General features: G+C 54.2%; 2 protein-coding genes across 2 annotated transcripts in view; both read left to right on the forward strand.

Moving 5' to 3' along the window:
* SLC6A17 (solute carrier family 6 member 17) overlaps positions 1–25,865 on the forward strand; it is a 127,880-nt gene that overhangs the window by 19,045 nt on the left and 82,970 nt on the right.
* UBL4B (ubiquitin like 4B) lies at positions 22,414–23,096 on the forward strand. The gene has a single exon (XM_042953328.1). The coding sequence runs from the start codon at positions 22,534–22,536 to the stop codon at positions 23,062–23,064; it is 531 nt and encodes a 176-aa protein (XP_042809262.1). The 5' UTR covers positions 22,414–22,533; the 3' UTR covers positions 23,065–23,096.

Below are 25,865 nucleotides of genomic sequence, written 5' to 3' on the forward strand. Positions count from 1 at the left end.
GTATATGAATATGAGGCTCAGGGCTGCTGTTTTCCTTTCTGCATCTTACATGGCCATGTGTTCTTCAGACTTTAGTTACGTAAGTAGCACCTTCGTGATTTTGGCCACATTTGAATGCCACTTGGGCCATTAGCATTTTTCTTTAAATTAGCTCACTACACACATATGTGTACGTAGGCACACACGAGAATATCTTTTAAAAGGAAATTTTACATCCGTATCATAAATGGAACACTGGTAGCACTTGTTATAAACAGGGAGTAGCCATAAAAACAAATAAAACAGAATCATAGCGGTGTGATACCATTGTGGCTAGATTCCATTGTTGCCTATAGAAGGCTTTGCATCCAAGGTTTGCTTTCTTTCCTATAGCAGGAATGTTAGCAAGTGTTAGAGGGCATCAGAGCTCCGTTGGCCACATTGTTGGTGACCAGATACCCCTGCTACTTAGAGGGCACATTGTAAGCCGATATGAAAGGGAATTGGAGAGGAATGATGGTCTCACTCTTTCTTCTAAGCACCATCTAGGATTATTGCAGGTTCCACCCGGGGCACTGAGTGGCTCTGCCCTGGAGAAATTGTCCCCTGGCCATTGGCCTAAAGCCTCCCTCTCAGCTAGTTTTGGACCACACCTTTGAGAGAGCTCCACCACAGACATCTTTTCCACTGAGCCATGTTCTTCAGGCCTCAGCAAGAGGACCCACAGAGCTGCTGGAGACAAGGGGTGCTGGTCTCGCCACCTCTGATGTTGCCCAGAATATCCCCACTTTAATGAGACGACCCTAGAAAGACTGCTTGCACTTTCCTTAGCAGAGCTACAGGGAATTTTTGTAATGCTTATGAGAAAACCCCAAGCATGAGAACCAGCAGGGCATTTGAGCTACACTCCCGGCTGATGACAATTCCCAAATGATATTTTCAGCTCTGCCTGCTCCCTTGAGGTCTAGACTTGTGCATCTAGCTGTCTAGTTGTTCTGCCCAGTTGCGGGCCTCAGAGACATCTTAAACTTAACGTGGCCGAACAGGGCAGGACTCTTGATTGCCACCCCCCCCCCCCCCCCCCCCCAGACCTGCTTCTGTTCCAGGTCCCCCATGTCTGCCACAGGCACTGCTACTCTGCAGTTGCTAAGGCCAAAATATCCACTTGGCCCCTTTATCCAGTCCATTCATTGTTTGATTGGCTCTACCTTCCAAAAATATCCAGAATCCAGTCACACCCCACCCCTCCCGCCTTCTGACACTGTCCTGGTCCGTGCCCCGCCATCTCTGGCCTGGACAATGCTTTACAGCTCCTCTCTGTTCTCTACACGCCAAAGCCAAGAGTGAGCTTTTGAAGATATAAATCAGGTTGTGTCACCTCTCAGTTCAAATTTCTTCAATGGCTTCTCATGGCACGCAGAACAAACTCCAGACTCCTTCCATGACATGGGCCCTGTGCCTTTCCTTCTTCACACCCTCTGCCCTGGGCTGGCCATGCTCCCGCCGTGATGGCTTCCTCGTGTTGCACCAACACTCCCTCCCACCTCAGGGCCTTTGCCCCTACAGTGCCCTGTGCCAGGGGCTCTCTCTCCCTGATCCTCACATGGCTCCTGCTTCAAACCTTCACTTCATTCAGGTCTCCACAGAAATGGCACCCCCTTGGAGAGGTCTCCTGGCCTCCCCAAGAGAGCATCTCCCCCCACCATTCTCTAACCCTTCACCCTGCTTTATTTATTTATTTATTTTTTCATTAAGTAATCTCTACATCCAACATGGGCCTCAAACTCATGACCCCAAGATCAAGAGTCGGATGCTCTACCCACTGGGCCAGCCAGGTGCCCCTACCCTGCTTTATTTTTCCTCACAGCACTTACCACTGTTGACATGGCTTGTCTGAGAAAGTCTTTATTTCTCTTTCACTTCGGAAGGATAATTTCACTTGCTCTGGAATTCTAGGTGGGTTTTTTTTTTTAAATTCCAACATTTTAAATACTGCATTCCGCTTTGATCTTGCTTGCATGGCGTCTGAAGACAAGTCCAATGTACTCTTACTGTTGTTCTTTATAGGCAAAACACATTTTTCCTTCTGGCTTCTTTCAAGATTTGCTCTTTGTACTGATTTTCTGCAGTTTGAATGTGGTACATCTACATGTAGATTTTGGGGGGATTTATCCTGACTGGTATTCTCTGTTAACATTATACATTTATTTGCTTATTTGTTTACTGACTATCTCCCACGGGAGAATGTAAATTTATGAGGGCAGAGACTTTGTGTGATTCACTGCTTTATTCCCACTCTCTGGAACAGTCACAGAAGCTAGTGACATTCAGTAAATATTTGTTGAATAATGAATGAGTAATCATATAGAGAGCCTCTAATAAGTTTGTGTAAGAGAGCAATATCATATAATGTGATTCACCCTATAAAATGTCACTATGTTTTCTTTCCTTGATGCAAAGTTGTCCAATCTATTTTTATATTTCAGCATAAAGTTGGCAGCTGCACTTTCTTGGAATAATAACAAATACCACTGAGTAATTACTACAGGGCAAATACCATTTGATGGGTTTCACATGCATTAACTCATTAAATCTTCACAGGAACTCTTTGAGGTCAGTGTAATTATGATTCCCATTTCAGAGATGAAGAAACCGAGGTACGGAGAGGCTAGTTTGTTCAAAGTCACAAAGATACCAAGGATTAGAGCTGGAATTTGAATTTGTGAAGTGTGGCCCCCAAGTGCACAAGCTTCCTTGGGCTCAATGTCTGACTTGTGCCTTATTTCCTTTCTTCATTTAGGGGTGACTTACATGGTCACGTGCACTACTCCCAGATGGACAGCTCGGTGAACATCTCTGTGTACCATAGCTCTGTGATGGCTGCCCGGATCTGGGACTTGCACTTGACCCATGCCTCCCAGGCCACCTGGTGTCCCTTTCAGTCGTTTCCCCCCCAAAGCTACCCCTAGCTCAATCTTTATCTCTAGTTGATATTGAGAAGGACTGTTTCTCATTCTATCCTCTTTACTTCTTTCAAAACAAGTGTTAAAATCCTTTTCTTTTGTGATTAAATGAAAAGTAAGAACATTATAATTTGACAGTCTATTCATACCAAATTTGGGAACCAACCAACAAGTTAGTGGTCTCTCCCTACCCCAACGACCCCACCCCGTTCTGAAGTGCCTTCCTGAGTCTCCTAGACTGAGGAAGAAGTAGGCCTTTGGGGCCTTCTGCACGTTTGTCACAGTGTCGGGTCTGTGGTGGGTATGCATGAACCTACACCTGTTGGTGGGTACGTGGATGGATTGATCATCTCTGTGAATGGTCCATCCCTGCCCTTGTGAAGTTCCTGGGGAGAGGCCTGCCCAGTCGGGGGTCATGAGATCAAGTGCCTCAGGCTGCCAGACCGGTACCATCAACTGTCCGTTGCCTCCTGGGGGTCCCTGGCTGGACTCGTACACCCCTGCCCTGTATTCACAGTGGATGCTCACCGCCCTCCCCCCAGCCCCATCTCCGTCCCCACACTTACCCTGGCATCCTGGTGGCTTTCTCCCAACAGACTTGCCCCTTCCTGAACTTCCACTGGGCCTACTTCTACTCTGCACCCTCTGCTTCCTCCCTCCTGGGGCTGCGGCTAGGCCGGGGCAGTCCAGGACCAAAGCTACGGGGGGTGTCACAGTCCAGGACGGAGCGCTTTCATCTCCGGTGGGGTGGGGGACAGTGCAGTTCAAAGGGGAGAGAAGTCCACGGATGTTTCTTTGCAGGTGGGGATTGGGCCCGGCCTCCTGTAAGTATCGCCCTTGAGAGCCCAGAGTGCTGTGTGTCCCTGGTCATTCCATCCCCAACAGCCACACACTTTGTGGTGGAGAACCCGGAGGGGCAGTAACAGTTGGGGGACATCAACTCCCAGTCTGAGGCTCCCTCCTGCCGCTTACCCCCAGCCCTCCTCAGTTTCTGCCCAGGTCTTGGAAATACTTAGGAGTACCTGGGAGCTAATGCATGTTTTTATTTTAATAAACAGCAGAGAAGAGAGAGGTAGCAGGGGAGGGAGAGAGAGAGGGATGGCACAGGGGGGGAGGGTGCAGAGCAGGCCGTCTAGGACCCAGTGGGACAGCAGCACAGGGGACAACCCATGAGGAGGGGGACATGATCCCCATCCAGATTAAAGCTGGTAGGGGGACACCTTGAGGCAGCAGGCATGGGCCCGGTGAGGGTGGGGCAGCTGTGGCTTTCTTCCTGGAGGGATGCTGAGGCGCCAGTTTGTACAACCTTGGGGGCGGGGAAGTGGAGGGGGTCCTGTGACCCTCTTGTCCTGGCCTCTTCCTCTCCCTTTCTCACCCCGCTCAGCCATGTTGGCCACGAGCTCCAAAGCTCCCCAGCCTCCCTGGGGACAGTTTAAGAGGAGCAGAACCAGGATGGAGACGCAGGGCCCAGCTCCGTGCTGCTAGAACCCCCTCAGCCCACAGCTGTCCCCCTGCTCCAGCCCATTTCGTGCCTGCTCAGAGCTCGCTGACTGCACAGACCAGGTCCCCCACTCCCCGGGCCCTTTCCCAGTGTCAGCAGCAATTTCCCGGCAGGCCTGGTGACAGTAGCCTGAGCCAGCCCAGGGGAAACCCAATGCCATGGCGTCAGCAGCGGGTGCCCCCTGGTGTCTGGGGAATGGGGCTGAGACTGTGCAGAGCTGAGCTGCCCGAGGGGCAGAACTGCCCCCCCCCCAGCCCCCCACAGCTCCCTGTCCTTTCCACACTTTGTGGAGGCAGTCATGCCCTCTCCCCTGCACCCAGGGACCCTGGCCAAGACGCTTCTTTCCAGACCCAAGCTGGAAAATGTCACCCACACCCTGGAGACAGTGCCTGTCCCAGACAGGCCAGGCCCTTCCTCCCCCGGTTGGTGTGAGGGCCCTGCTTCAGGGAGGAGCAGAGCAGCCTCGGCCCTTCCCCTCCCGATTCTAACCTAGCTCCAGCACTCAGAGAGACATCTTCGTCCGGCCCCTTCGATGGCCAACAGCCCATGCCTTCTGCCTCTGGTTTTACCTTGTTACTGGGTCTGTGCAGAACACTCACCTTCTCCGTTAGCCAGAATGCTCCCTGGGGGTGGAATGGGTTTCCTCTCTCCTGTGTATTCCTTTCAGGTCGGTAGGGGTGTTTTTCAAAAGCTGGTCCTCAAGGGCAGAGACTGGTCATACTTTATTTAGTCCAATTGCCTCTTAGCAGACTTGACTACAGTCGATCCGCATGGACACTTACATCCTAAATCAAAATGAGGGAACACTACTGTGTGCGTCGTTTTCCCAGATAATGCGTGTGCCCCCCGCACTTGGCATCAGAGCAGGGTCTAAGCTGAGGTTTGCTGCACCGGATCAGATGGACTTGACCTATAGAAGGTGGCATGACTCATGGTGGAGGGGAGGCTCTGAGACCGGTCCCAGCCTGGAGGGGTGGGGAGATGCAGCCAGAGGCTCGGGACAGTGGGCAAGGGGCCCTTCATTTGGTTTGGGCCTGAGTCCTGGCTAATGTCCAGTTATACTCTTTCCTTGGGGCTAGCAGCCCCTCTGTTGCTGATTCTGGAGATTCTCTCACACGGGCCAGCTGAACAGGTACATCCCCTTGTTGTCCCCCGCCAAGTCTTCTGCCTGGGCCACAGCTGCACACGCCGTGCTTGAGACTGGCCCTGTCTGTTTTCCAGGAGTTCAGACTTGCCCCTCCTTGGCTTGTGGAATGGTGCCACTGAAATTCATCTCAGGGTTGCCAGATGGTCCTGTCTCCTCCTCTTTGCAGAAGAGGAAACTGAGGCTGAAATGCAGTAATTTGCCCAGGCCTGCACAGCCATCTGAGGTTCTAGACCCCAAACCTCCCCACCCATGTCCCTGTTGACCTAGACTGTGAGAATTCCTGTGAGCTGCATTTATTAAGCACTTGCAGCATGCAGAGCTTTGGACTGTGTCTCGGGCTAGGTAAGAATGTCTCCAAATAAATAATACAGCTGTTCCCAAACTTGGGGATTATACGGACCAGTTGGTTAAAAATTGCTCTTAACTGAAAAGAGGAAAAGGTTTGACAATTTTTATTTTGCTGAGAATAGACTTTCTAGAAGTCCTACTTTCATTATGTTTTGTGACAAGAAAGGAAGAGCATTTCAAATCAGAAAAAAGGATGATATCATTTCTAACTTAGAAGCTAACTGAATGTAACCGCATAAAGAATTCACTACTGGTTTTTCTCCTTTACCTCCAACTGGTAATAGCATCATCATGGACCAGATCCCTTCTGTGAACCCAGATTAGAAGACCCAGATCTGTCCCCAGGAGCCCATGCTCTGGTCTAACGGCTGGCCCAGACTCCAGCCATCACCTCACAGTTGCTTCCAGGCAAGGGTGGCCCAAAGCGCTGGAGTGTGAGCAGGGCCCATCCAGACCCTTCTCCTGGTGGCTGGGGAGCAGGAGGGTTCTGGGAAGGGCCTCTGAGAGTTCTGTCCTCAACTGTCTGACATCAGACAGCATTATTTCCATCTGGATGCTTCGACCTCAGAACAAGTCGAGACTGTTCAACCCACAGGGGTCAGAGTGCCAGCCGGTTATCCTGAACCTTAGGTAACTATACCAGCTTTGACTCTTATTGGCTGTGTGATCTTGGACCAGTCCCTGAACCTCTCTGGGTCCCTTTCCTTGGCTCACAGAGCTAATGTGAGTATAGCCATTCATATAGCAAGTGTTTGATTGTATGGCCACAGGGGCTTCTTCTTAAGAAGAGGCTAAATATCCCAGGATCCCTGGGCACCCAGGCTCCTGGTCCCACCTCAGAGCCCTTCCTCCACACCTCACAGCCTCCAGGTCTTCATCAAATCTTCCATCTGCCCAGAGACCAGGCCTTTGTTCCCTCAGTCTGGCCCTGACACCTCCCGTTTTCCACTGGGTTCCACATGTTTGACTTAAGGTTAGCACCTGTGTCCCTAGTGCTGGCACATCAGGGCATGAAGTTCAAGTCCAGACACCATTCCTCAGGCTCAGTGGCAGACTGTGGTGGGGGTTCTTCCTGCAATGGGTGGTGGAGATCATCACTGACACTCCCTCACCTCCTTCCCGTCATCCCTCATTCCAGAGACCCCGAGGAAGCCCCTCCTCTGGAAAAAATTACTCCCTGCTGCTCTTCTCCACAGGGGCCTCCCCCTTCCCTCCTCTCCCACCTCACTCCAGCACTCTCTGGGGGTGGGGGGGGAGGACCTATGTTTCCCCTCCCTCCTGCCATCTTTTTCTTCCTCCCTCAGCCCCGGCCCTCGGCCCTAGGCCCTCGGCCCCCAGGTCTCCTCCTCTCAGCCCTTATCTGCCCCAGGATCTGACCTGCGGATGCACTCCTGTTTGGCGCGCTCCTGACCCTGGGATGGCATCACCGCCCGGCCTGCCTGCCCCGAGGCCAGCTCCGGCCTGCTCTCCTTCCCTTTAAAAGCCCCCATGTCTTGAAGCTGATTAAAACAAACACAGCTCATATTTTTGTTCTTAATCCAATTCTGCACTGGGCTAGGGTCGGGGAGGGAGGATAGGATGACAGAAGCACATTCTTTCCTGTGCCAGCGGGGAGAGCCAGACCAGGTACCCGCCGAGAAGTCCCCAGGGGCTGGGAGGCCATGGACCCAAGCGGGGTGCGGCTGGACAATCGTGGGGCAAGATTTAGCTGTGGTTCCCAGGGCAGGGTCAGGAGGAAGGGCAAGTTCTTCAGGGCCTTCCCGGAGTGGGGAGGAGGCAAGAGGCCCTTCTGGGAGCAGCCAGCCGGGGAGGGGGAAGGCAGGGGCTCCGAATAGAGGCCTTTATTCTCTCTAGTCTGGAAACAAGACAGGATCTGCTTGTCTCAGCTGACCCCTTCCTCTGACATCCCTTCTCAACACTTGGCCTTGGAGTTCCTCAGGACACACAGACCCAGACACACTCTCTGGACACTTTCCTCTCTCGTGGGCAAGACCCACAGGCCTCTGTCTGAACCACAGGCTGTGCCTCTACTTCCCTGAATTTCCCGATGATGGGACCACCTGCCATAGAGCATGGGGGAGAGGGAGAACCCAGTGCCGGTGCAGGCAGAGGCTGGAGGCAAGTGCCTGGGGTTGGATCTTGCTCTGCCACTTATTGGTTGTGTGACTGTGGGTAGGTCAGTCTCATCATCTGTAAAATGGGGGTAGTGTATACCTACCCCATAGGATTGTTGTGAAGCTGTGTGTGCTTAGAATAACAAACACTAAGAACAGCATCTGGCACTGTCCTGCACACTACCCTGTACTGTGTCTGGAATGCATTGTTATAGATTAAAAAAAAATTTTTTTTAATTTTTTTTTAACGTTTATTTATTTTTGAGACAGAGACAGAGCATGAACGGGGGAGGGGCAGAGAGAGAGGGAGACACAGAATCGGAAGCAGGCTCCAGACTCTGAGCCATCAGCCCAGAGCCCGACGCGGAGCTCGAACTCACGGACCGTGAGATCGTGACCTGAGCTGAAGTCGGACGCTTAACCGACTAAGCCCCTAAAAAACATTTTTTTTTAAATGTTTATTTATTTTTGAGACAATGAGAGAGACGGAGCATGAGCTGAGAAGGGGAGAGAGAGAGAGAGGGAGACACAGAATCTGAAGCAGCCTCCAGGCTCTGAGCTGTCAGCCCAGAGCCCGACACGGGGCTCGAACTCACGGACCGCGAGATCGTGACCTGAGCCGAAGTCAGATGCTTAACCGACAGAGCCACCCAGGCGCCCCTAAAAAAAAAATTTTTTTTTAACGTTTATTTATTTTTGAGACAATGAGAGAGATGGAGCATGAGCGGAGGAGGGGAGAGAGAGAGAGAGAGAGGGAGACACAGAATCTGAAGCAGCCTCCAGGCTCTGAGCTGTTAGCACAGAGCCCAACGCGGGGCTCAAACTCACGAGCTGTGAGATTCATGACCTGAACTGGAGTCGGACACCCAACCAACTAAGCCACCCAGGCACCCCTGTGCTGGGTTATGTATTATACTACACTATGCACTGCTACTCTAGGAAGTCTTGGTTGTCATTGCTGTTGTTGAAGGCAGCTGGAGGTCGTTGTAAGTCTGTCATCTAATAGGTCTATGGTTCTAAGCAAGTCACGCCTGTCTGCTAGCCTCAGCTTTGCCCCTGTAAAATGGGAAGAAGCCCAACCTCAGAGAATGGTTGTCAAGTTTCCAATGTAGTAATAGACAGGAGAGAACCTAACATTTACATGTGTGTGATGTATATTTATTGGGTCTTAGAATTATGTGATTTCATTGTTAAATGAGACCTTAAGAGACCATCTTGTCTAGGAGAGGAGGGAAGAAGATGGTTAGATCATACAAAAAGAGAGAAAAGGCAAAGGGGAGGGGAAAAAAGGCACAAACCAAATGGAATGGTTCAGAGAGTGAGAACAGGGGAGAGTCTGAGGAATATGAAAAGGGAAGAATGAGGAGGGAGAGCAAAATTGTTCCCCCAAATGGAGCAAGGACATACAAGAGGGTCGGGAAGGGTGGGAAGAGGCCAGGGAGAGGGGACAGCTGGCAGACCCCAATGCGGGGCTTGGGTATCTGCCTTGGGAGCCTGTAGGGCTAGGAAGACTCCCTGGCTGAGGTCTCTGGGGTGGGGGTGGGGTGGGAGAAGGTAGGAAAAGGCAGAGATCCTTCCCGCCACTGCTTCCCCACCACCAGGCTTCTGTCAGCTCCCAAGCTGGGAGCTTCCCTCCCCACGTGCCCCACCCTCGCCTCCTGGCTAACAGGCACTTAGAGCCAGAAGATCTCTGGACCTGCCAGGATCAGAGGCACAGCTGGGGAAAACCTCTCCTGGGCTCTTCCTGAGGCTGTTGGCCTGGGGAAGTCCTAGATCTGCATTGGAGAGATGCTTAATAATGCTTCCCCCCAAATCCTCAGAAGTCTCTAGCTTCACAGTCTTTTGGGGCTAAACAAGATCTTAAAGGTCCATCGTTTGAATCCTAGCCTAAGACAGTTCATCTGCCTGGCCACCTCCAGAATGGGCCACCTCCAGAATACCTATTGAGACAGGGCCCTCATTACCCTTCAAGGGCAATGAAGGGTAATGGGTCCCTTCCCATTTGCTGGGCCCCTTCCAAGACTGACTTACAGTTACTGTAGCTGCAAACCAGTCAGTGGGTAAATAACAACTTTGTGAGTCCTCATTTTGTGCCCTATCTGAAGGACACAGAATGTGTCCAAGGCCAAGGGTGAATCCCAGGGAGGTCCTACCGGCTGCCCAACCCATAGAGGGTGTGTGGGTGGCCAACCTGGCATCCTCGCCTTCCAGGTTCAGGGGTCTCCCATCCTCCTTCCCGGCCCCGTAGTCACTTACCTGGACTGTGACAGTTCCCCACACCACAGCTAGAAACCAAGATGCATCAGTAGGTCAGGGGGAAGGAGACTGGAAATGGCCCATAAAAGTCTCGGGCTCCCCGTAAACACCAGAGCGGGGCTTTGAAAGCCCAAAGCACTTTTATGTGCTAGTTAAAGGGCCTTCCTGTTGTGTTGCCAGGATTTACAGGGAGGTGGGTGGGGGAACGGGGTGAGGTAAGGCCAAATGCAGCCTCCGCCCTCTGACACTCCCCAGGCTTTGGGCTTTTCAGAGGTCTAATTCTTTGGGTCCCAGAGGAGAATGGAGGAAGAGTACGGTTTAGCAACTTCTTGGCTGTCACACTCCGTTTACCAAGCATGGACCGTGAGGCTCCTCCTTGGTCCTTTGCGATCCCAACCCAGCCCCCCGGGGCAGTGGTTGACCAAGGCAGTGACCTATTCCAGACCAGCAGAGTCCATTCCCCCTGGAGACAGAGGCAGAACTCTCAAGAGGTAGAGGCCAGCTACCTATGCAGTTTTTAAGAACTAGAATGATCCAAATGGCTTTATTTAGGAGAGCTTGTTTCACGGCCAGTCTTGCCTATGCACTATGTCCGATGCCAGCACCAAGGGATCATAGGGAGAGAGCAGGGCATCTGTACCTGTCTCAACTCCATGAGTTAGGGTGCCCATCCATCAACCTGCCTCCATGGGACAATAACCGTGGGCATGTAACCATGGGCAATAACCACGAATTTAAACTTAAAAAAAAAAAAACAAACCTACAAAACCCTGAGAAGCTCCACGAAATCAGTGTGTTATTCCAGCCCACTGTCCCTCTTGGAATGATGGACTGCATGAGTTTACTTTTCTCTCTGGGACAGCTGAGAAGGAGTTTCTCTGACCCATGTTGGGGAGGGAGGGAGCCCCCGGTTCTTCCCCAGTTTCCTGTGTTTACACACTCGAAAGGTCTGTCAGCATCATTTAAAGACCCAGTGGGCTCTCTCTCCCTCTCTAGGCTCTGAGCTGGGTACCTGTTGCATAGAACTAAAGAACCAAGTCACTGACCAACTCTGGAGCTGGGCCATATGCCTGGTGATTCACGCACGTCGCCCAATTTCATCCTCCCTGTGAGCGAGACACTAGTATCCTCCCCCATTTTTCTGTTTGGGGGAATTTGCCAAGGTGTCGTTTCCCAGGACCCTTGGCGGAACAGGGTATGCCTTCTTTCCTTCAATCTTCCCAGCCTTCCAGCTGGGCAGTGTCCACCCCAGTTTACATAAGAGGAAAGTGAGGCCAGTAGCGTCCCTTGTTTCACGTGAGCTGTGGGTGTCTGGATCTCCTCCCGCCCGATGGCGGCATGTTGATCTCCCCTTTGCGGATGCCTGAGGCACCTCAGTCTTTGCCCCTCAGGCTGGACTTGTCTTTGTCTTTTCTTTGTCTTTCCGACAGCCCTGTGCCCTGGGCTGCTTTCCCTCAGAAAGCAGTAGGCCGAGCACACTCAGCACCCCTAGGCGTGGGGCCTGGGGCTCTGTACTCGGGCAGGGGGATTCCTGCATCGACCTTACCATGACCCCCGTCCCCTGCCTCTTGGCCCAAAGTGCCCACCGTGGCCTCGGGCCTCTGGCATTCTTCCCTGATGCTACAACTCCCCTCTGCTCCTCTGTGACCCTATTGAGTTTCCCCAGGTCTGGCCAACCAAACACTGCCATATGGGGGAGAGTTACATTTCCTGTATATGTGTCAAAATATCTGAGCGGATGTGAAATAGATCAGACATGTATAAAAATAAACTTATACGGGGTGACTGACTACTCCCCTCCAGGGGGAACCAGCGATTCACTCCTCATCTGGGGCCCAGAAACTTGGCTGGGGCCTTGGGGACCACTCCCCACACACGGCTCCCCAGGCTATCCTGCCTCACTTCCTTGGGCTTGGCTCCTTTCCTGGAAGGTATTCTCCCCAGGGGGCCATGGGTATGGAAACCCCTTGGAAATAGGGCTGAAATTAGCAAGTTACCTCTGGACCCCGGTTTCTTGATGGAGGTGGCAGGGCTTGCTCTTTCAGCTCCCCTTTCCCTCTGACAGTCTGTGATTCTACAACCCAGGGGTCCCAGGCTAGGCCACAGCAAGACCAACGGTCACCTCTTCTGTTGGTCAAAACACCATTACGCCTCACTTGGCCATTTCCTGTTGCATCGATGTGAGGCCTGGTGGACAAGAGGACAGGGCTCTTTCTGTCCAGGCACCTCGCCTGAGTTCACTACAAAGGCTGGTGAAGGTCATCTGCTTATCAAAGTCATGTTGCCAATCCGCTCCCCGCCCCCCCCCCCCCCCCCCGCCCCCCGGCTTCTGGCTAACTCTGCATCTGACTTGATTCAGTTAAACAGAGCTCATTTTCTTTATTGCTCAAAGTTTGCAGGAAGCAGCATCTGAGCCTCATATCAGAAATTTCTCCCTAAATGTGATCCAAACTCCTTCCTCGCTCAGAACTCCTTTCACCCTTCTCTCCAGCTGTGTCCTCACAGAGAGGTGGCCGTGGGGGCAGCGGAGTTAGGTAGGGAGTTTGAGAGCATGCACTGTGGTTTTGGACAGCTTGGGAGATTCCTGCACCACCACTTTGTGACCCTGGAAAGCAGCTCAGAGAGAAGAGCCACAGGATCCCCACCACACCCCATTCTCGGGCCATTGGTTCCTAGCTGACAAAGAAACCAGCCTAGTCACAACTTCTGCCTTTGCCCACCCAGCCAAGGGACTCAAGGATCTCAGGACTGAAGACCCAATGTACAGTACCCATGCTTAGAACCCACAGGCGAGTGTCTCTTTTCCATTTCCCGGTAGCTGTCCAGGCTGGAGGCATCCTTCTCCCATGTGGGCTCAAAGCTGGCAGGCACAATCACTTCACATGCCTCCTCCGCCTTGCTTCCTGCCCCTAGGCCGTCACTGCAGACACACTACTTCTGACAGATGGGCAACTGCCATTCTGCCAGGAAGCTGGCGTCCACGCTGGGGCAGCTCTAGCCTCCATTCAGTCCAGCCATCCCATGACCCGGCCACCTGCCCCCTGCCCCCCAGGCCAATTACAAATGCCAGAGATGGTCTCAAGCCTGCAGTTCCTGAACCCGAGGTGCAGGACTCTGCTGGTTAGGTATGTTAAGGGCATGAGTAGGGGCAGTGTTTTGGAGAGGCCAAGGGAAGGGCAGGCTGACAGCTGGCTCATGACTCCCTGGACATCCCAAGTTCTCTCCGAGGCAGAGAGCCCACAGACCGCTCTTGCCAACCCCCGCCACCCTCAGATCTGGTCCCACTGTTGTGTACTCCCTGCCTGGCCATGAGCCCTGCCCCTGCCCACTAACTCTTAATCAGGTCCCTGTTGGTGAGAGTAAAGAGTTGACCTGTCTAGGAGTCCCCAGAGCGGTGGACTTAATGGACAAAGGTAGTCAGTCCAGTGTGATATTCTTACAGCTCAGGAGGCATCGCAGGACAGAAGCTCTTGAGCCTGTGGACCCTGGGAGGACCATCTGCTGGGATTTCAGGCTGTCGGCCCAGCAGCTTGTTGCTTGAGTTTTAACATCAGGAACAGCTCAGTTGAAGGCATTCTGTAATCTACAAGGGAGAGGAGGGTAACCTCTGATTGGTCCTGAGTTTTTCTATTGGTGGATACATCCCATGCTGCTCCCAGGAATATTCAATCAGTGATTGGCTGGGTTAGAATTTCCTCTCGCTTGCTTTTGGCTCCAGGCTTTTCCAACGACTGGCTGCTTATGGTTAGTGCTACCAGCTGGACAGCAGGCAGTCAGCTACTATAGTAATCAGCAATCTGTCCAGTCCAATGCCCTACCTGCCGATTGGGCCTCCTTAAGGTTAATGAAGCCTGAATCAAATCCAAGTTCACTAGTGCCTTGTTCAGCTATAATTTGACCCATCTTCTCCTGACGGAAGCCTGCCTCCCAGGTAGCTCGGTTGCCCCCAAGTCCAGCCTCACCTAGTCTGTTCCCAGCTTTCTTCCCTCTTTCCCCTCATGACCTCCATTTTGGTCCCGGTGTTCTTTGGGGCAAAGATTACACAGCCGACTACATGCCATCCTCCCTGGCAAGAACCTGCCTTTAGCTCAACCCAGAGAAGGGGCCAGCGGGCAAGCATCTTATCCAAATGTGGCCTCAGCACCCTTGGGCCAACAGCCAGGTTGAAAGGATGGCGTAAGCTGAAGGGCCAGCCTTGGCATCTCTCTGGGAGCAGCAGAGAGCCCCTTTGGACCTGTGGAATCACTGTGGCTGTATCTTTAGAGTGGCCGCAGGCTTCTCCAACCAGAGCCGGCTGTGAACTTAGTGCAAAGACCAGCAAGACCGGGAGCTATTCAGGGCAGGGTTCTGTGGGCACCTCCTCTCTCCTCGCTTTTAATGCATCATGTTTGATCTTTTGCTGCATGGTAGAGGGTTCCTGCCACTCTGATTGATGATACAGATCTTCAAAGGAACAGCCACCCCTAGAGGGAAGGGAGCACTCATCAAAGCTGTTCCTGGGCGGGGGGGGGGGGGAGGAGGGGTGGTGCCCACGAATGCCAGGCCCTCCAGGACCCATCTGGCCCTCAGACAGGTCTCTGTAGCTGCCACCATTCCGCCTGACCCAGGAGCCCCTTGCTCTCCCGCTTAATCCAGCCTGGATGGGAATAAGTCTTTTTTTTTATTGTTGCAACCAAGATGAGATTATAGATTTTTTATGTATGTATGTATTTATTTAAGGAAGCACTTTATAAGGACACTGCAGGGGAAATAGTACTCTGGGACTGGAGGACACATGATGAGTTATAGAGCACCAGTCCTGTGAATCAGAATCTGCCCCACGATGCTCCTCCTGGCCTGGCGCATCAACCCCTGCCCCAGCCACCAGGTCCCTTGGACTCTCCCCACTCCCGGGCCCCAGGTGAGGAAGGAGGCTTCCTCCTTGGCCCCACAGATCCTTCCCCAGCCATCTGACACTCTCTGTGCAGGTGCCACCCATAGCCTCCTGGAGGACTTTTTTTTTAATGTTTATTTATTTTTGAGAGAGACAGCGTGAGCGAGGTGGAGGGAGGGGGGCAGAGAGAGAGGGAGACACAGAATCCGAAGAAGGCTTCAGGCTCTGAGCTGTCATCACAGAGCCTGATGCGAGGCTTGAACTCGTGAACTGCGAGATCATGATCTGAGCCGAAGTTGGACGCACCTGCCCTCTGGTGCCCCACCTGCCAGGTCCAGCCTGAGTGCCACCTTTTGTTCCTGGTAAATTTGCAGAGATGACTCCCCACGGTCTGGTGCACATAGCATACCCAGCCCGTACTTAGTGTATGAAGTGGAAGACCGGGTGTGTGCGTGGACAACAAGCCCTGGGCCCCGCGGGTCTGAGCCTTCCCCTAGTTCTCAGTGCTCGCTGACGGTCCCTTGTCTGAGGGGTCATCTGGCTGAGGGGTTTGAGGATTTTACACTGAAGTCCAGAGTGCATTTAGCATGTTTAAATGAACATCACAGTACCGTGGCTACAGGCTGACACAAACTACCTTTGTCACACAGCCCAGGGTGTAGATGGAGGGGATGCCCTGTGTGGATCACCGTTGAGGTGCCCCCATATGAGCTGATGGGCCACCAGGCACACCACGGGCAGCATCCGGGGCTCACAGAGATGGTGCTGAGGGAGGAGGAATCTTACTCTTGGCAGTGGAGCACTGGCTGGGGTCCTGGCGTTTCTGCAGCCCTGGCAGAGCTCAGAGACACTGTGGGACAGAAGCCCCTTCACTGATCTCAGCTTAGGCAGGCAGAGCGTGTGTGTGTGTGTGTGTGTGTGTGTGCGTGCGTGCGTGAATGAGAGAGTGTGAGCTCTCACTCCTTTGAGACTCCCATGTGCGCTGCAGGGATTTAGCGTGTGTTATGTTTGACTCAGAGAAGTCTGGGCCCCTGTAAAGAGCAGTTCTGTGAAGGTGACTGGCCCCTGCCTGTTGTCCCGTTTCGCTCCTGCCATCCCGCCTGCCACCGCGCTCCAGCTATGCTGAGTCCACACTCCTCCCCGCGGACATGTGCTGGGCCCTCAGCCAGGACGCCCTTCTTGCCTTCTTCTCGGCTGGGGGCGGGGGGTGGGCAGCTCGTCCCCCTCCTCTGGCCCCATTCAAAGTACCTCCCTGGCAAAACCTCTCAGTCTGGGCTGGTTGGGGTCCAGAGTTCCTTCCCTCTGTGGTAAAGTCTATGCACGGTGCCAAAATGGTGGGTTGATGTGCATGGATCCCACGGAGGGGCCTGTCCGACTATCCTCTCTTCCTGCCTCAGGGTGGGCACTGACGTGTGCGCCTGCGGATGCGGCCGGGGTGGGGTGGGGGGGTTCACTGGTAGTCTGTGGGAGGGAGGACGGGCTCTGGCCCCTGTTCCCTCCGCTTGTGGGGCTGGCTTCTGGAGCCAGCCTGGGAGGTCACAGTGACATCTAGTGGTCACAGCAGGCCGCAGCCCCACGGGGTTTTCCAGGTGTGGGTCTGAGTCCCATGAGGGACAGGGCTAGGCTTCTGAGCTGCTCCCAGCCAGTGTCTGACTTCTCTCTAGGGCCCCAGGACAGTAGTGCAGGGCAGGACCAGGGTTGTCTGGTGCAAGGACCAGGGCTCGGAGAGAGGCTGGGCCGCCTACAAGTCAGCGAGGGCAGGGCCAGGATGGTTCCTGTGGCCCAGGGCCATCTGCCACCCTCCTTCCACTTTGGCTCCCTTGGCCCTGCCCGGCCGGGACTGCACGCCTCAGCCTCAGCTCCCTAAGACCTGGCAAGGGGACCTTGGGGCACCCCTTGGAGCAGCCACAGACCCACTTTTGTGCAGCTGCTGAGACCAGTGGCAGCCAATGGATGAGGGCCGGGCAATGGACCTCATTTACCTACCAAACACTTACTATGTGCCAGGCACCACAGAGGGCAACCGGGGGGGTGGGGCCACCTAAAGAGCTGCCTGTCTGTTCCGGGCTGGGCCTGCCTGAACACAGAGGAGCCTGAGAGACCCGTCCTCGAAGGGGCAGGGGTCCCTGGTGACAGCTACAGGAGGTGGCACCAGCTGAGTGGGGTCTCGGGAAGCACGGAGGTGGGCCTGGGGGCAGCCAAGTGTCCACCCTCATCCTGCCTGTTAGCACTGTCGCCACCAGGGTGTCCAAGAGTGTCCTGCACTGTGTGGCCCTCGCTGGTGCCCAGGAGATGCTGGTGAAAGATGGGGTTGGTGTAGGGGTGGAGGCTGCAGGGGCCCTAGTTCTGACTCCTGGCTCTCAGCCCCTCTGTCAGTGAACAGCTGCCCAAGCTCCATTCTCTCTGCCACAGTTTGCTGTGGACCATTTGCAGGCTGTAAGGGGAGAGTAGAGGGACTCTGCTCTCAGAAGGAGGCTACAGAAATCCTACTGTGCTTTTTTTGCATTAACAGTTCCTTCCTGCTCCTCCTTCTCCACTCTTTGCTTTCCTAGTACAGGCGTCTCTGTGCTGCTCCTGGGCCCTGTACGTCCTCTCCTGTCCCTTCCTTGCTTCTCTCTGTACTCCCCATTTCTGCCCCTCCTGTGCTCAGCCCTCCTGCTCCCCACCCCCCTCCCCTCCTCTTTCTGTCCCTCCGTCTTTTGCTGGCTTTGTCTCCGTGACTGTTTCTCCCCCAAGCTTCTCTGTGTTCTCTCTTCCCTATGCCTCTTGGTCTCTCCCCCGCCTCCCTGGAAGGCCAGCCTGATGTTGTTCAAGTGCAATAACTTGATGACGTGCCCAGGGAGGGAGGGGGGCAGAGATCATCACCTATCTTTTTGATGAGCCTTCTTGTGCAGCCCCAGGGAGTGGTTGTGCTCTCCCCAGAGCCCAGAGCACCACCGCCCCCCCCCCCGCCGCTTCCCCCCCTCCCCCCTCCCCGCCACCAGCTGTCATCGAGCACCTTGGGCCTTCTTTCCCCTTGACTGGCCAAGTCTGCAGATCCTGGATGGTCCGGCTACCTGTGCAGGCAATGAGAGCTGACTCCGGCCCCCTGGGGAGTCATGCTTTGGGCATGCTTCTGGGTATCACGGGGTCTTCCCTGACAGCTGGGGGTGACAGAGCCCACATTTACAAGTTTATATAAATACGTACTGAATGCCATCAGGGACCAGACACTGTGCATGGCCTGCCTCTCCTGGCCGTCACAGCCACCCTGTGCGGGGGGCTGAGCAGTGACCCCACCCCCATGAGAATCCAGAAGGCCTCGATAGCAGGCTTGCTTAAGGCAGGCCCCAGGATGGCAGATGGACACATGGCTTTTATGGAGTTCGCGGCCTACTCGTACCAACATCCAGTCAGTCTGTTCAGGAGTATGGCCGGGGCCTCCAGGCACCTTGGCATTCACAGATGTGTCCCCAGAGCCCTCCCCCAACGCAGACATGGTGCTTGTTTCCCAGCGACACAGTTGTGTCTGTTGTTGTTTGCGAGAGGCTCTGAGCCTACCCTACTGCCCCGGTTCTCCCTAGCACGCGCTCATTCCTTTCCCCCAAGTCACAAACCCAGCCATTCCCGCTAACCTTCCCCCCAATTATGGCAATCATTTCTGATTGCATGTTCTGATTAGACAATTGCATTTGCTCATGCTAATTGCATAATTAAGACAAGCAATTACATGGGAAAAATTATGAAATTTCCAGGTTCCAACTATGACTTGAGGGCCCAGCAAGGTGCCCCCTATTGTCCCCCTTGGGAAAGGCAATGGGAGCTCCAGGCACTGCTCCAGGGGGCAGGTGGTGATCTTCTCTCTCAGTTTCCTGGGACAGCACTAATTCTGCCGCTTCTCTCCTCATGGCCCTTTAGGACCATGGGACTCTCTAGACCAGGGAGCCTGATTTGAAAAGCATAAATCGGCAGCTGTGGCCCTCACCTGTCACAGGGGCACCAAGTAGCCTTGGAGAGATGGAGCCTGAGATGGGGCTCTCACATGCTTCTAGAAGCCAGGCCCTTCCCCAGTATTGCCAGTGTCCTGGGCAGCACCCCCTGGGTAGATGGTCTGAGGCAGAGAGGCGAGGCAGGCGGCTTGTTTTCCCTTCCTCCGTGCTCAGAACTCTGACTCCCGCCACTTTCCTCGGAAGTCCCACAGCCAGTGAGAGAGATTGCAAGCCACCCTCTTCCCCATCTCACCTTCTTTTGTGTCCTGCAGAGCACAACTCAAACTTTGGCCCCCTCCAGGAAGCCTTCTTGGATTAACTCTGCTCTGGGCATCTCACATGGTATGTTCTCAATCCTGCCCATCCCATGCGTTGTCTACCACAGGATCCTCCCCTCCAGAGGCTGGGAGCTCCCAGTTGGCCAGGGAGAAGCCTCATCCCTGCGTTACTCCCTCTGCACAGATGCCCTGACATCATGGAATCCACTGGGAGGGGGGGGGGGGGGGCGGGGCACACACTATATGCACATTTGCAAATTCTGTCTTATTTCAGATGCACCAAGGGAGTTGACTATTTAAAGAATACTATAGCAGATCCTTTGGTAAAGATTAGAATCACTTGCTGATTTAATTTTCGTGTGAATTTGGATTTTCATGTCTCTAGGGGAAGAGGGAGGGGCAAAGGAGAGGCTGCAGGCAGGTTTATATCTTTCCACAGCCTGTCATACTGGATCCTGCATAGCTCAGCATGTTTAAATTTTATCTTCATTCAGAAGACGTGATTTGAAACCTTCTCTGCGCAGGTGGTAGGGGATACAAAGACTGGTGCGACTCCCTCCCTCCTGATAGTGAGGGAGACACAGACGCGTGCCAGGGGCATCCACACAGGTGTGCTCAAGGGGGGTGATAGATGCAGGGAGGTGGGACTGCCTGCACCCAGGACTGGGACAGCAGGGAAGGCTTCATGGAGGAGGTGGTTTTCAACTAGCATTACAGACTTCACAGGGGACAAACAAGTAGAGGAAATGGCAGGTGGTTGGCTGCAGTGGGGGGAAGCAATGAGGTTTGGGTGGCAAGCAGGGCGGAGCCATGGTGCCCACGGATGTGGGGCTGAGGAGGCTAATTTTGATTCCAAAGGCTAGAAGGATTAAACTGGATGGTGTTACTCAGAGCAGGGACTTGGCTCACTTTTATTTAAGAAGAGCCCTTTGGCTGCTGCACGAATGGACCCAAGGGGGTGGGACTGGACAGAGGAGATGAACTATGAATTCTGAGCCACAGAAAATGGAGGAAGGGGAGAACCTGAATTGGCTTGGGGTCAGTGCAGATGCGGACGAGACAAGAGGTGGGTTTTGGAGACCTTTCCGAAGGAGAAGGGAAATAACAAGAGGGCCCATTTAAGGGAGAAGAGGAGGAGGGAGGTGCAGAAGCAGCAGGGGGCCCGTGGCAGCACTCTGGTTGGTGGGAAAGGGCAAGATGTCAGGGATTTCTTGCCTGGCGGGCTTGGTTTCCCTATGGACTAGAATTTGGGTCACTGCCGAGAGTGAGAACGTGGCCCGAAGCTGCCAGGACCTGAAGAAGGGTGGTGTTTTGGAGCAACCCTGGGCAGGGGATCAGGGCTAGGTGCTGTGGAAGGGAAAGGTCTGGAAAGTCCAAGGTGTTGGCAGCTTGGAGGAGATTTTTTTTTTTAATGTGTATTTGTTTTTGAGGGAGAGAGCACAAGCAGGAGAGGGCAGAGAGAGAGGAAGACAGAGACTCCAGAGCAGGTTCCAGGCTGTCAGTACAAGGCACAACGGTGGGGCTCGAACCCACGAGCTGTGAGATCATGATCTGAGCCTGTGGGATGCTCTACTGACTGAGCCATCCAGCCGCCCCTGGAGAAGGTGGTTTTTAACCAGCGTTCAAGTGTAGCCCAGGCTGAATGGAAGGAAAGGAGAGGAGGAGGAAGAGGAACAGGAGAGCTCGCAGAGAAGAGTGGAGCATAGAGAGTGAGGGAGCCGGGAGAGGCTCCCTGGCAAAAACCACCCCACCAGAGGTGCACCCGTTTCCCGCTGCACCTGTTTCCAAAATTCGGTTACGATGATACCTTCCTCCTGGGCTTAAATGTGCCAGCGTATATAAAGGGCTTGACCCAGGAGACCTTAGGCAAGCGGACAGAAAACTGCCAGCACAGAAGTAGCTGACATGGCAGAGGCCCTGTGCGTGTTCCGTATTCACCTCGGAGCCCTGGGTGTCTGCCGAGTGCCTGGAACACCAAAGGCCCCGAGCAGATGTTCCCGGAGGCAACAGGCACTAATGGCGAAGACCCAAGCTATGCTGCCTGCGTGTGATCAAGCTGAGCTCCGTGGTCTCCTCTGGCAAATGGTGCCTCCGAGGTTGTGAGGATTCGACGCGGCGAGGCCCCCCGATGCAGACATGGGTGGTGAACCGTTCTGTCCTCTCCACGCTCACCTTCCTGAACGCCTGAGGCCTCCCCCTGCCGGCGCCTGCAGATATCTGCCCAAGGGTTTTCCTCTGGTCACAGGAGCAATGGCACTCGTGCAGGGCACGCAGCCAAGGAGTTAGCACCGCCACCAACCAAAGGCAGGGGCCCAAGCACACAGATTTGGGTGGTATCACTCAGGTGGACTCCACACAGCCTTCCGGAGCACCGAGCAGGATTGAAGCCTCCCGGTTATTCACAAGGGCAACCTGCTTCTTCCTTCAGCTCTGTCTTCCCTCCCTTCCTAGTCTCACCTCCTCACCTCCCTGCTGGCTCTTCCTGGGGTCTCCTCCCAGCTAAATTCGCGCCCTCGAATCCCTGTCTCAGGGTCTTCTTCTGGGAAACCCAATCCAAGGGAGCGTGTAAAGTGCTCGACAGGAAGAAGGCACTTGGTAAATGTTAGCCGGCTCGCTAGACTGAAAGCTTCGTGAGGGCAGGATGTATCCATTGCGACAGGATCTCCCCCATCCAGGGACAGGTCCTGGTGAAGAAGGCACCCCATCCATACGTGTTGAATGAATCCACGAGGATGTGTTTCCTTTTGCCCTCTCTGCTTTGGGACCCTCCTATTCCCTCTCCCGCTCTCCTTTCTCCGGGTCCTGTGTTTTCTTTCCTGGCCCTCCTTTTCTCCTCTTCTCTCCTCCTTTCTCTCTTCATGGAGAAACGAAGGGAGACATGTCCCTCTAATTTTGCCAAAGTCCCACTCTCAGAATGAGCCCTCCTGTAGCATTGTGACATCACTGTGCATTAGCCAATGGCTGTCCATTTGGGCTGGTCCCCCTGGCCTCTGAGGGCCACCGCCCCCCATTGATAGGAGAAGTCACCTGCTCCCGCACCGGCCCTTAACCCTCAGGGCAGCTGCAGAATGGAACATGGATCCCTCCTGATTCCATTCTTGGCCCAATGTTCCTCACAGTCAAGCTGCTTCTGGGCCAGCGATGCAGCCTAAAGGTGTCAGGGCAAGAGAGTGTGGCCATGCTGAAGAAGCTGGTGTCGGAGCGACTGCAGGTGCCCGAGGAGCAGCAGCACCTGCTCTTCCGAGGCCAGCTTCTGGCCGATGACAAGCGTCTCTCCAACTACCGCATCGGGCCCGACGCCTCCATCAATGTCATGATGCGGCCCTTGGCAAAGTCCACTGCCGGGGAGGCCCACCAGCCCCAGCCCCTGTGGCACCATCTGGGCCTGGTCTTAGCCAAACACTTTGAGCCCCAGGACACCAAGGCGGTGCTGCGGCTGCTGAAGCAGGAGCACCAGGAGCGCCTGCAGAGGATAAGCCTGGGTGACCTGGAGCGGCTGGCGCAGTGCCTCCTGGTAGAGGAGCCGGTAGTGGAGCCCCCGGGGGAGAAGGAGCCTGAGGCCGAGACCTCGGCGCCCCAAGACAAGGAGGAGGAGGAGGAAGCAGAGGAAGAGGAGGAGGGGAAGGCTGATCAGTAAACTGGCCCATCCTACTCATTTGCAAGTTCAAATCCACCTGGTCTCAACCTTCTGTGTTCCTTGGTGACTCCCCACTAATTCCTGCTGAGGGACATGCATCCACACCCCTTTCTGAAACTTCAGAGCAGCTGGACCCCTCTGTCCTCTCTTGGGTCTGTGGTACCCGCTCTGAGACACAGTATGATTCCACCCCCATTACCATCCCTGACAGGGTTCTGATCACCCCATGGGTGGCCCTAAAGGGGTGGTCAAAGGCCAATTTCCCCTCCTGGGCTGGACATCCCCTAGGCAACCTACCAGGCTGCAGAAATCCTCCTGCCCAGAGTCTCCATGGCTTCTCCTTTGGCGCAGAAAGACAGATAACGTGAGTTCATTTTTGTGTGTCCCCAGGCCATGGCACCTGCCCTCAGGGTGTCTGACAGCCAAGAGATGAGGAATGTCACCCCCTGTCCTCTGAGTGAGGCGATCCTGCTGTCGCTTGTGCTTCCACAGCTCAAGGGGCAGGGCTAGCAGAGGCGAGGAGGCGGGGGGAGCACCTACTCGGTGTCAGGCCTGGATGCTTCGGGAGATACACAGACCAAGAATAGCAGGAAACTGAGGCTTGGGCAGAAAAGGTGGTTTGCACAGTCACTCACTGTGGTCAGCGTGACAGACCCCTGCCTCACCCCCTGCCCCAAATCTCACCCAACAGTGGGTGTCCCTGAGCCCCCCTTACCTGCCCAGCACTCCCCGGGAGCAAGAATGGTACCAGTCGACATCCTTGCCCCCACAGAGCATGCAGCCTGGACAGAGAGGGCAGAAATGTGACAAATAAAGCCACAACATGACCACAGAGTATAGCCAGTGTGACTGAATATCCAGGTGAAGCCGCCACCTCGCAGGGCCCTGGGCTCAGCTTGGAGGGGCCAGTCTCACAGGCTATAGGAAAGCCGGGCTTCCTGCTCCCTTCTGGTGTGAGTGGGTGGTGCTTGCCAAGGGCTGAGGAGCCCCCACCCTGGGTGTGAGGGGCCATGGAGCTCCCTGAGAGCCTGTCCTCCCAAGTCCCTAAGGTGCTGTTCCTGTGGTTCTGTCCTGTGATGGAGGTGGAGGGAAGGTGATGAAGGACAGTGTCCTGAAAGGAACACGCAGGGCCACTTCCCTGGAAACCTTCTGTCCTTGGCCTAGGGCCTCTGCGACCGATTCCAGTCCTTGCTCCGCCATGTGACTTTGGTTAACTTACGTTCCCTGTCTCACGCAAGGTTTTGCACCTGTTAGATGGGGATTGTTATATAGCTGAGCCTTGAACAACACGGGTCTGAACTGTGCAGATCCATTTCTAGGTGGGTATTTTTGGATAAATACAGCGCAGTACTGTAACTGTTTTCCTTATGATTTTCTAATTTTACCCATTTTGAAGTATTTTTTAAATGTTCATTTTATTTTGAGAGGGGGGAGGGGCAGAGAGAGGGAGACAGAGGATCCAAAGCAGGCTCTGTGCCGACAGCAGCGAGCCCAGCGTGAGGCTGGAACTCATGAACCGTGAGATCATGACCTGAGCTGAAGTCGGACGCTCAACGGACTGAGTCACCCAGGTGCACCCCCCCTTATGATTTCCTTAATAACATTTTCTGTCCTCTTACTTACTTTATTGTAAGAACATGATATATCATATGTATAACATACAAAATATGTATTAATGGACTGTTTATGTATCGGTAAAGCTTCCAGTCAACAGTAGCCTATTAGTAGATAAGTTTGGGGCAAGTTAAAAGTTATACGTGGACTTTTGACTGGGTGGGGTGGGGAGGGGGTCGGTGCCCCCAAACCCTGTGTTGTTTAAAGGTCAATTGCCTTATGATGCCAGATGCTGTCTCGGCCCCTTCTGTGAGGGCAGGAGAGAGAATTTCCCATCTCAAATGAGGGTGGGAGGGTGTGTGTGATTCGATCAGGGTTTTCACGTTGTATTGCCCTTTTCATCAGCCTGTTATTACCGGTCAGGGAATACTAATAGTGTCTACTTACCCCACAGATGTTTGTGAGGGTTGGTTATGATGACAGTGCAATCCAGAGTGACATCTTCTGGCAGAAGGGGCCGTGGCATGGCCGGGAGAGACCCTGGAAAGCAGGTCTCTGGCTCTGTGAGCCTGCTTAGTGGCAGAGAGACCCTCGTTCAGCCAATGCCCATCTCGTCCAGCAGTGCCCCGGCCTCTGCCCCCACCAGCCAAGAGGACAGGGAAGTGGGGCCTTGTAGGGACTGAGCTCCATCAGGTGTGACCTCTCCCTGGGTCCCTGAGGACTCGGCCTGCGGTGGCTGCCACCAGCACCCACGGGCCTGGGACCGTGGAGGGGGTCACCAGCCTGCTCCTTGCTTCCTCTCGGCTCCTGCTCCTGGCACGTCCTCTGTCCTCCACGGAAAGGCCTTCCGAAGGTTCTGTGAGCGTGTTTGTGCTGGGGCTGTGCCATTTGCCAAGGGGGACGAGCCTATTATCTTTACATTAGGGTAACTAATAGCCCATTTCCCGAGAAATCTGTGAGTGATCAAAATAAGTGAGCCATTTTATTCCTCTTGCGGAGAGAAGCTGGCATGAAGGACGGGGAAGCCTTTGTTTTCTCTCTAGTTAGTGGGAGTGTCAGGGCCAACGGAGAGCAGCCACCTCCGATGCTTCTGTCCCTAGCGCTGCAGGGGAGGGTGACTCCAGTCCCCAAGGAGCGGAAGGAAAGGTGTTCAGCTCTTCCACACCATGGATGCCTCCTGCTGCGGACACCGCCCTTCCCAAGGACCCCCTGCCCCTGCCCACAGGAGCTGAGCATAGCAGAGTGCC

The sequence above is a fragment of the Panthera leo genome, chromosome C1 (genome assembly GCF_018350215.1).
Source record: "Panthera leo isolate Ple1 chromosome C1, P.leo_Ple1_pat1.1, whole genome shotgun sequence".
Lineage (NCBI taxonomy): Eukaryota > Metazoa > Chordata > Mammalia > Carnivora > Felidae > Panthera > Panthera leo.

Bases quoted from the DNA above. Each gene is read 5' to 3' on its own strand.
- UBL4B (XM_042953328.1), top strand. From the start codon at position 22,534: ATGTTCCTCACAGTCAAGCTGCTTCTGGGCCAGCGATGCAGCCTAAAG.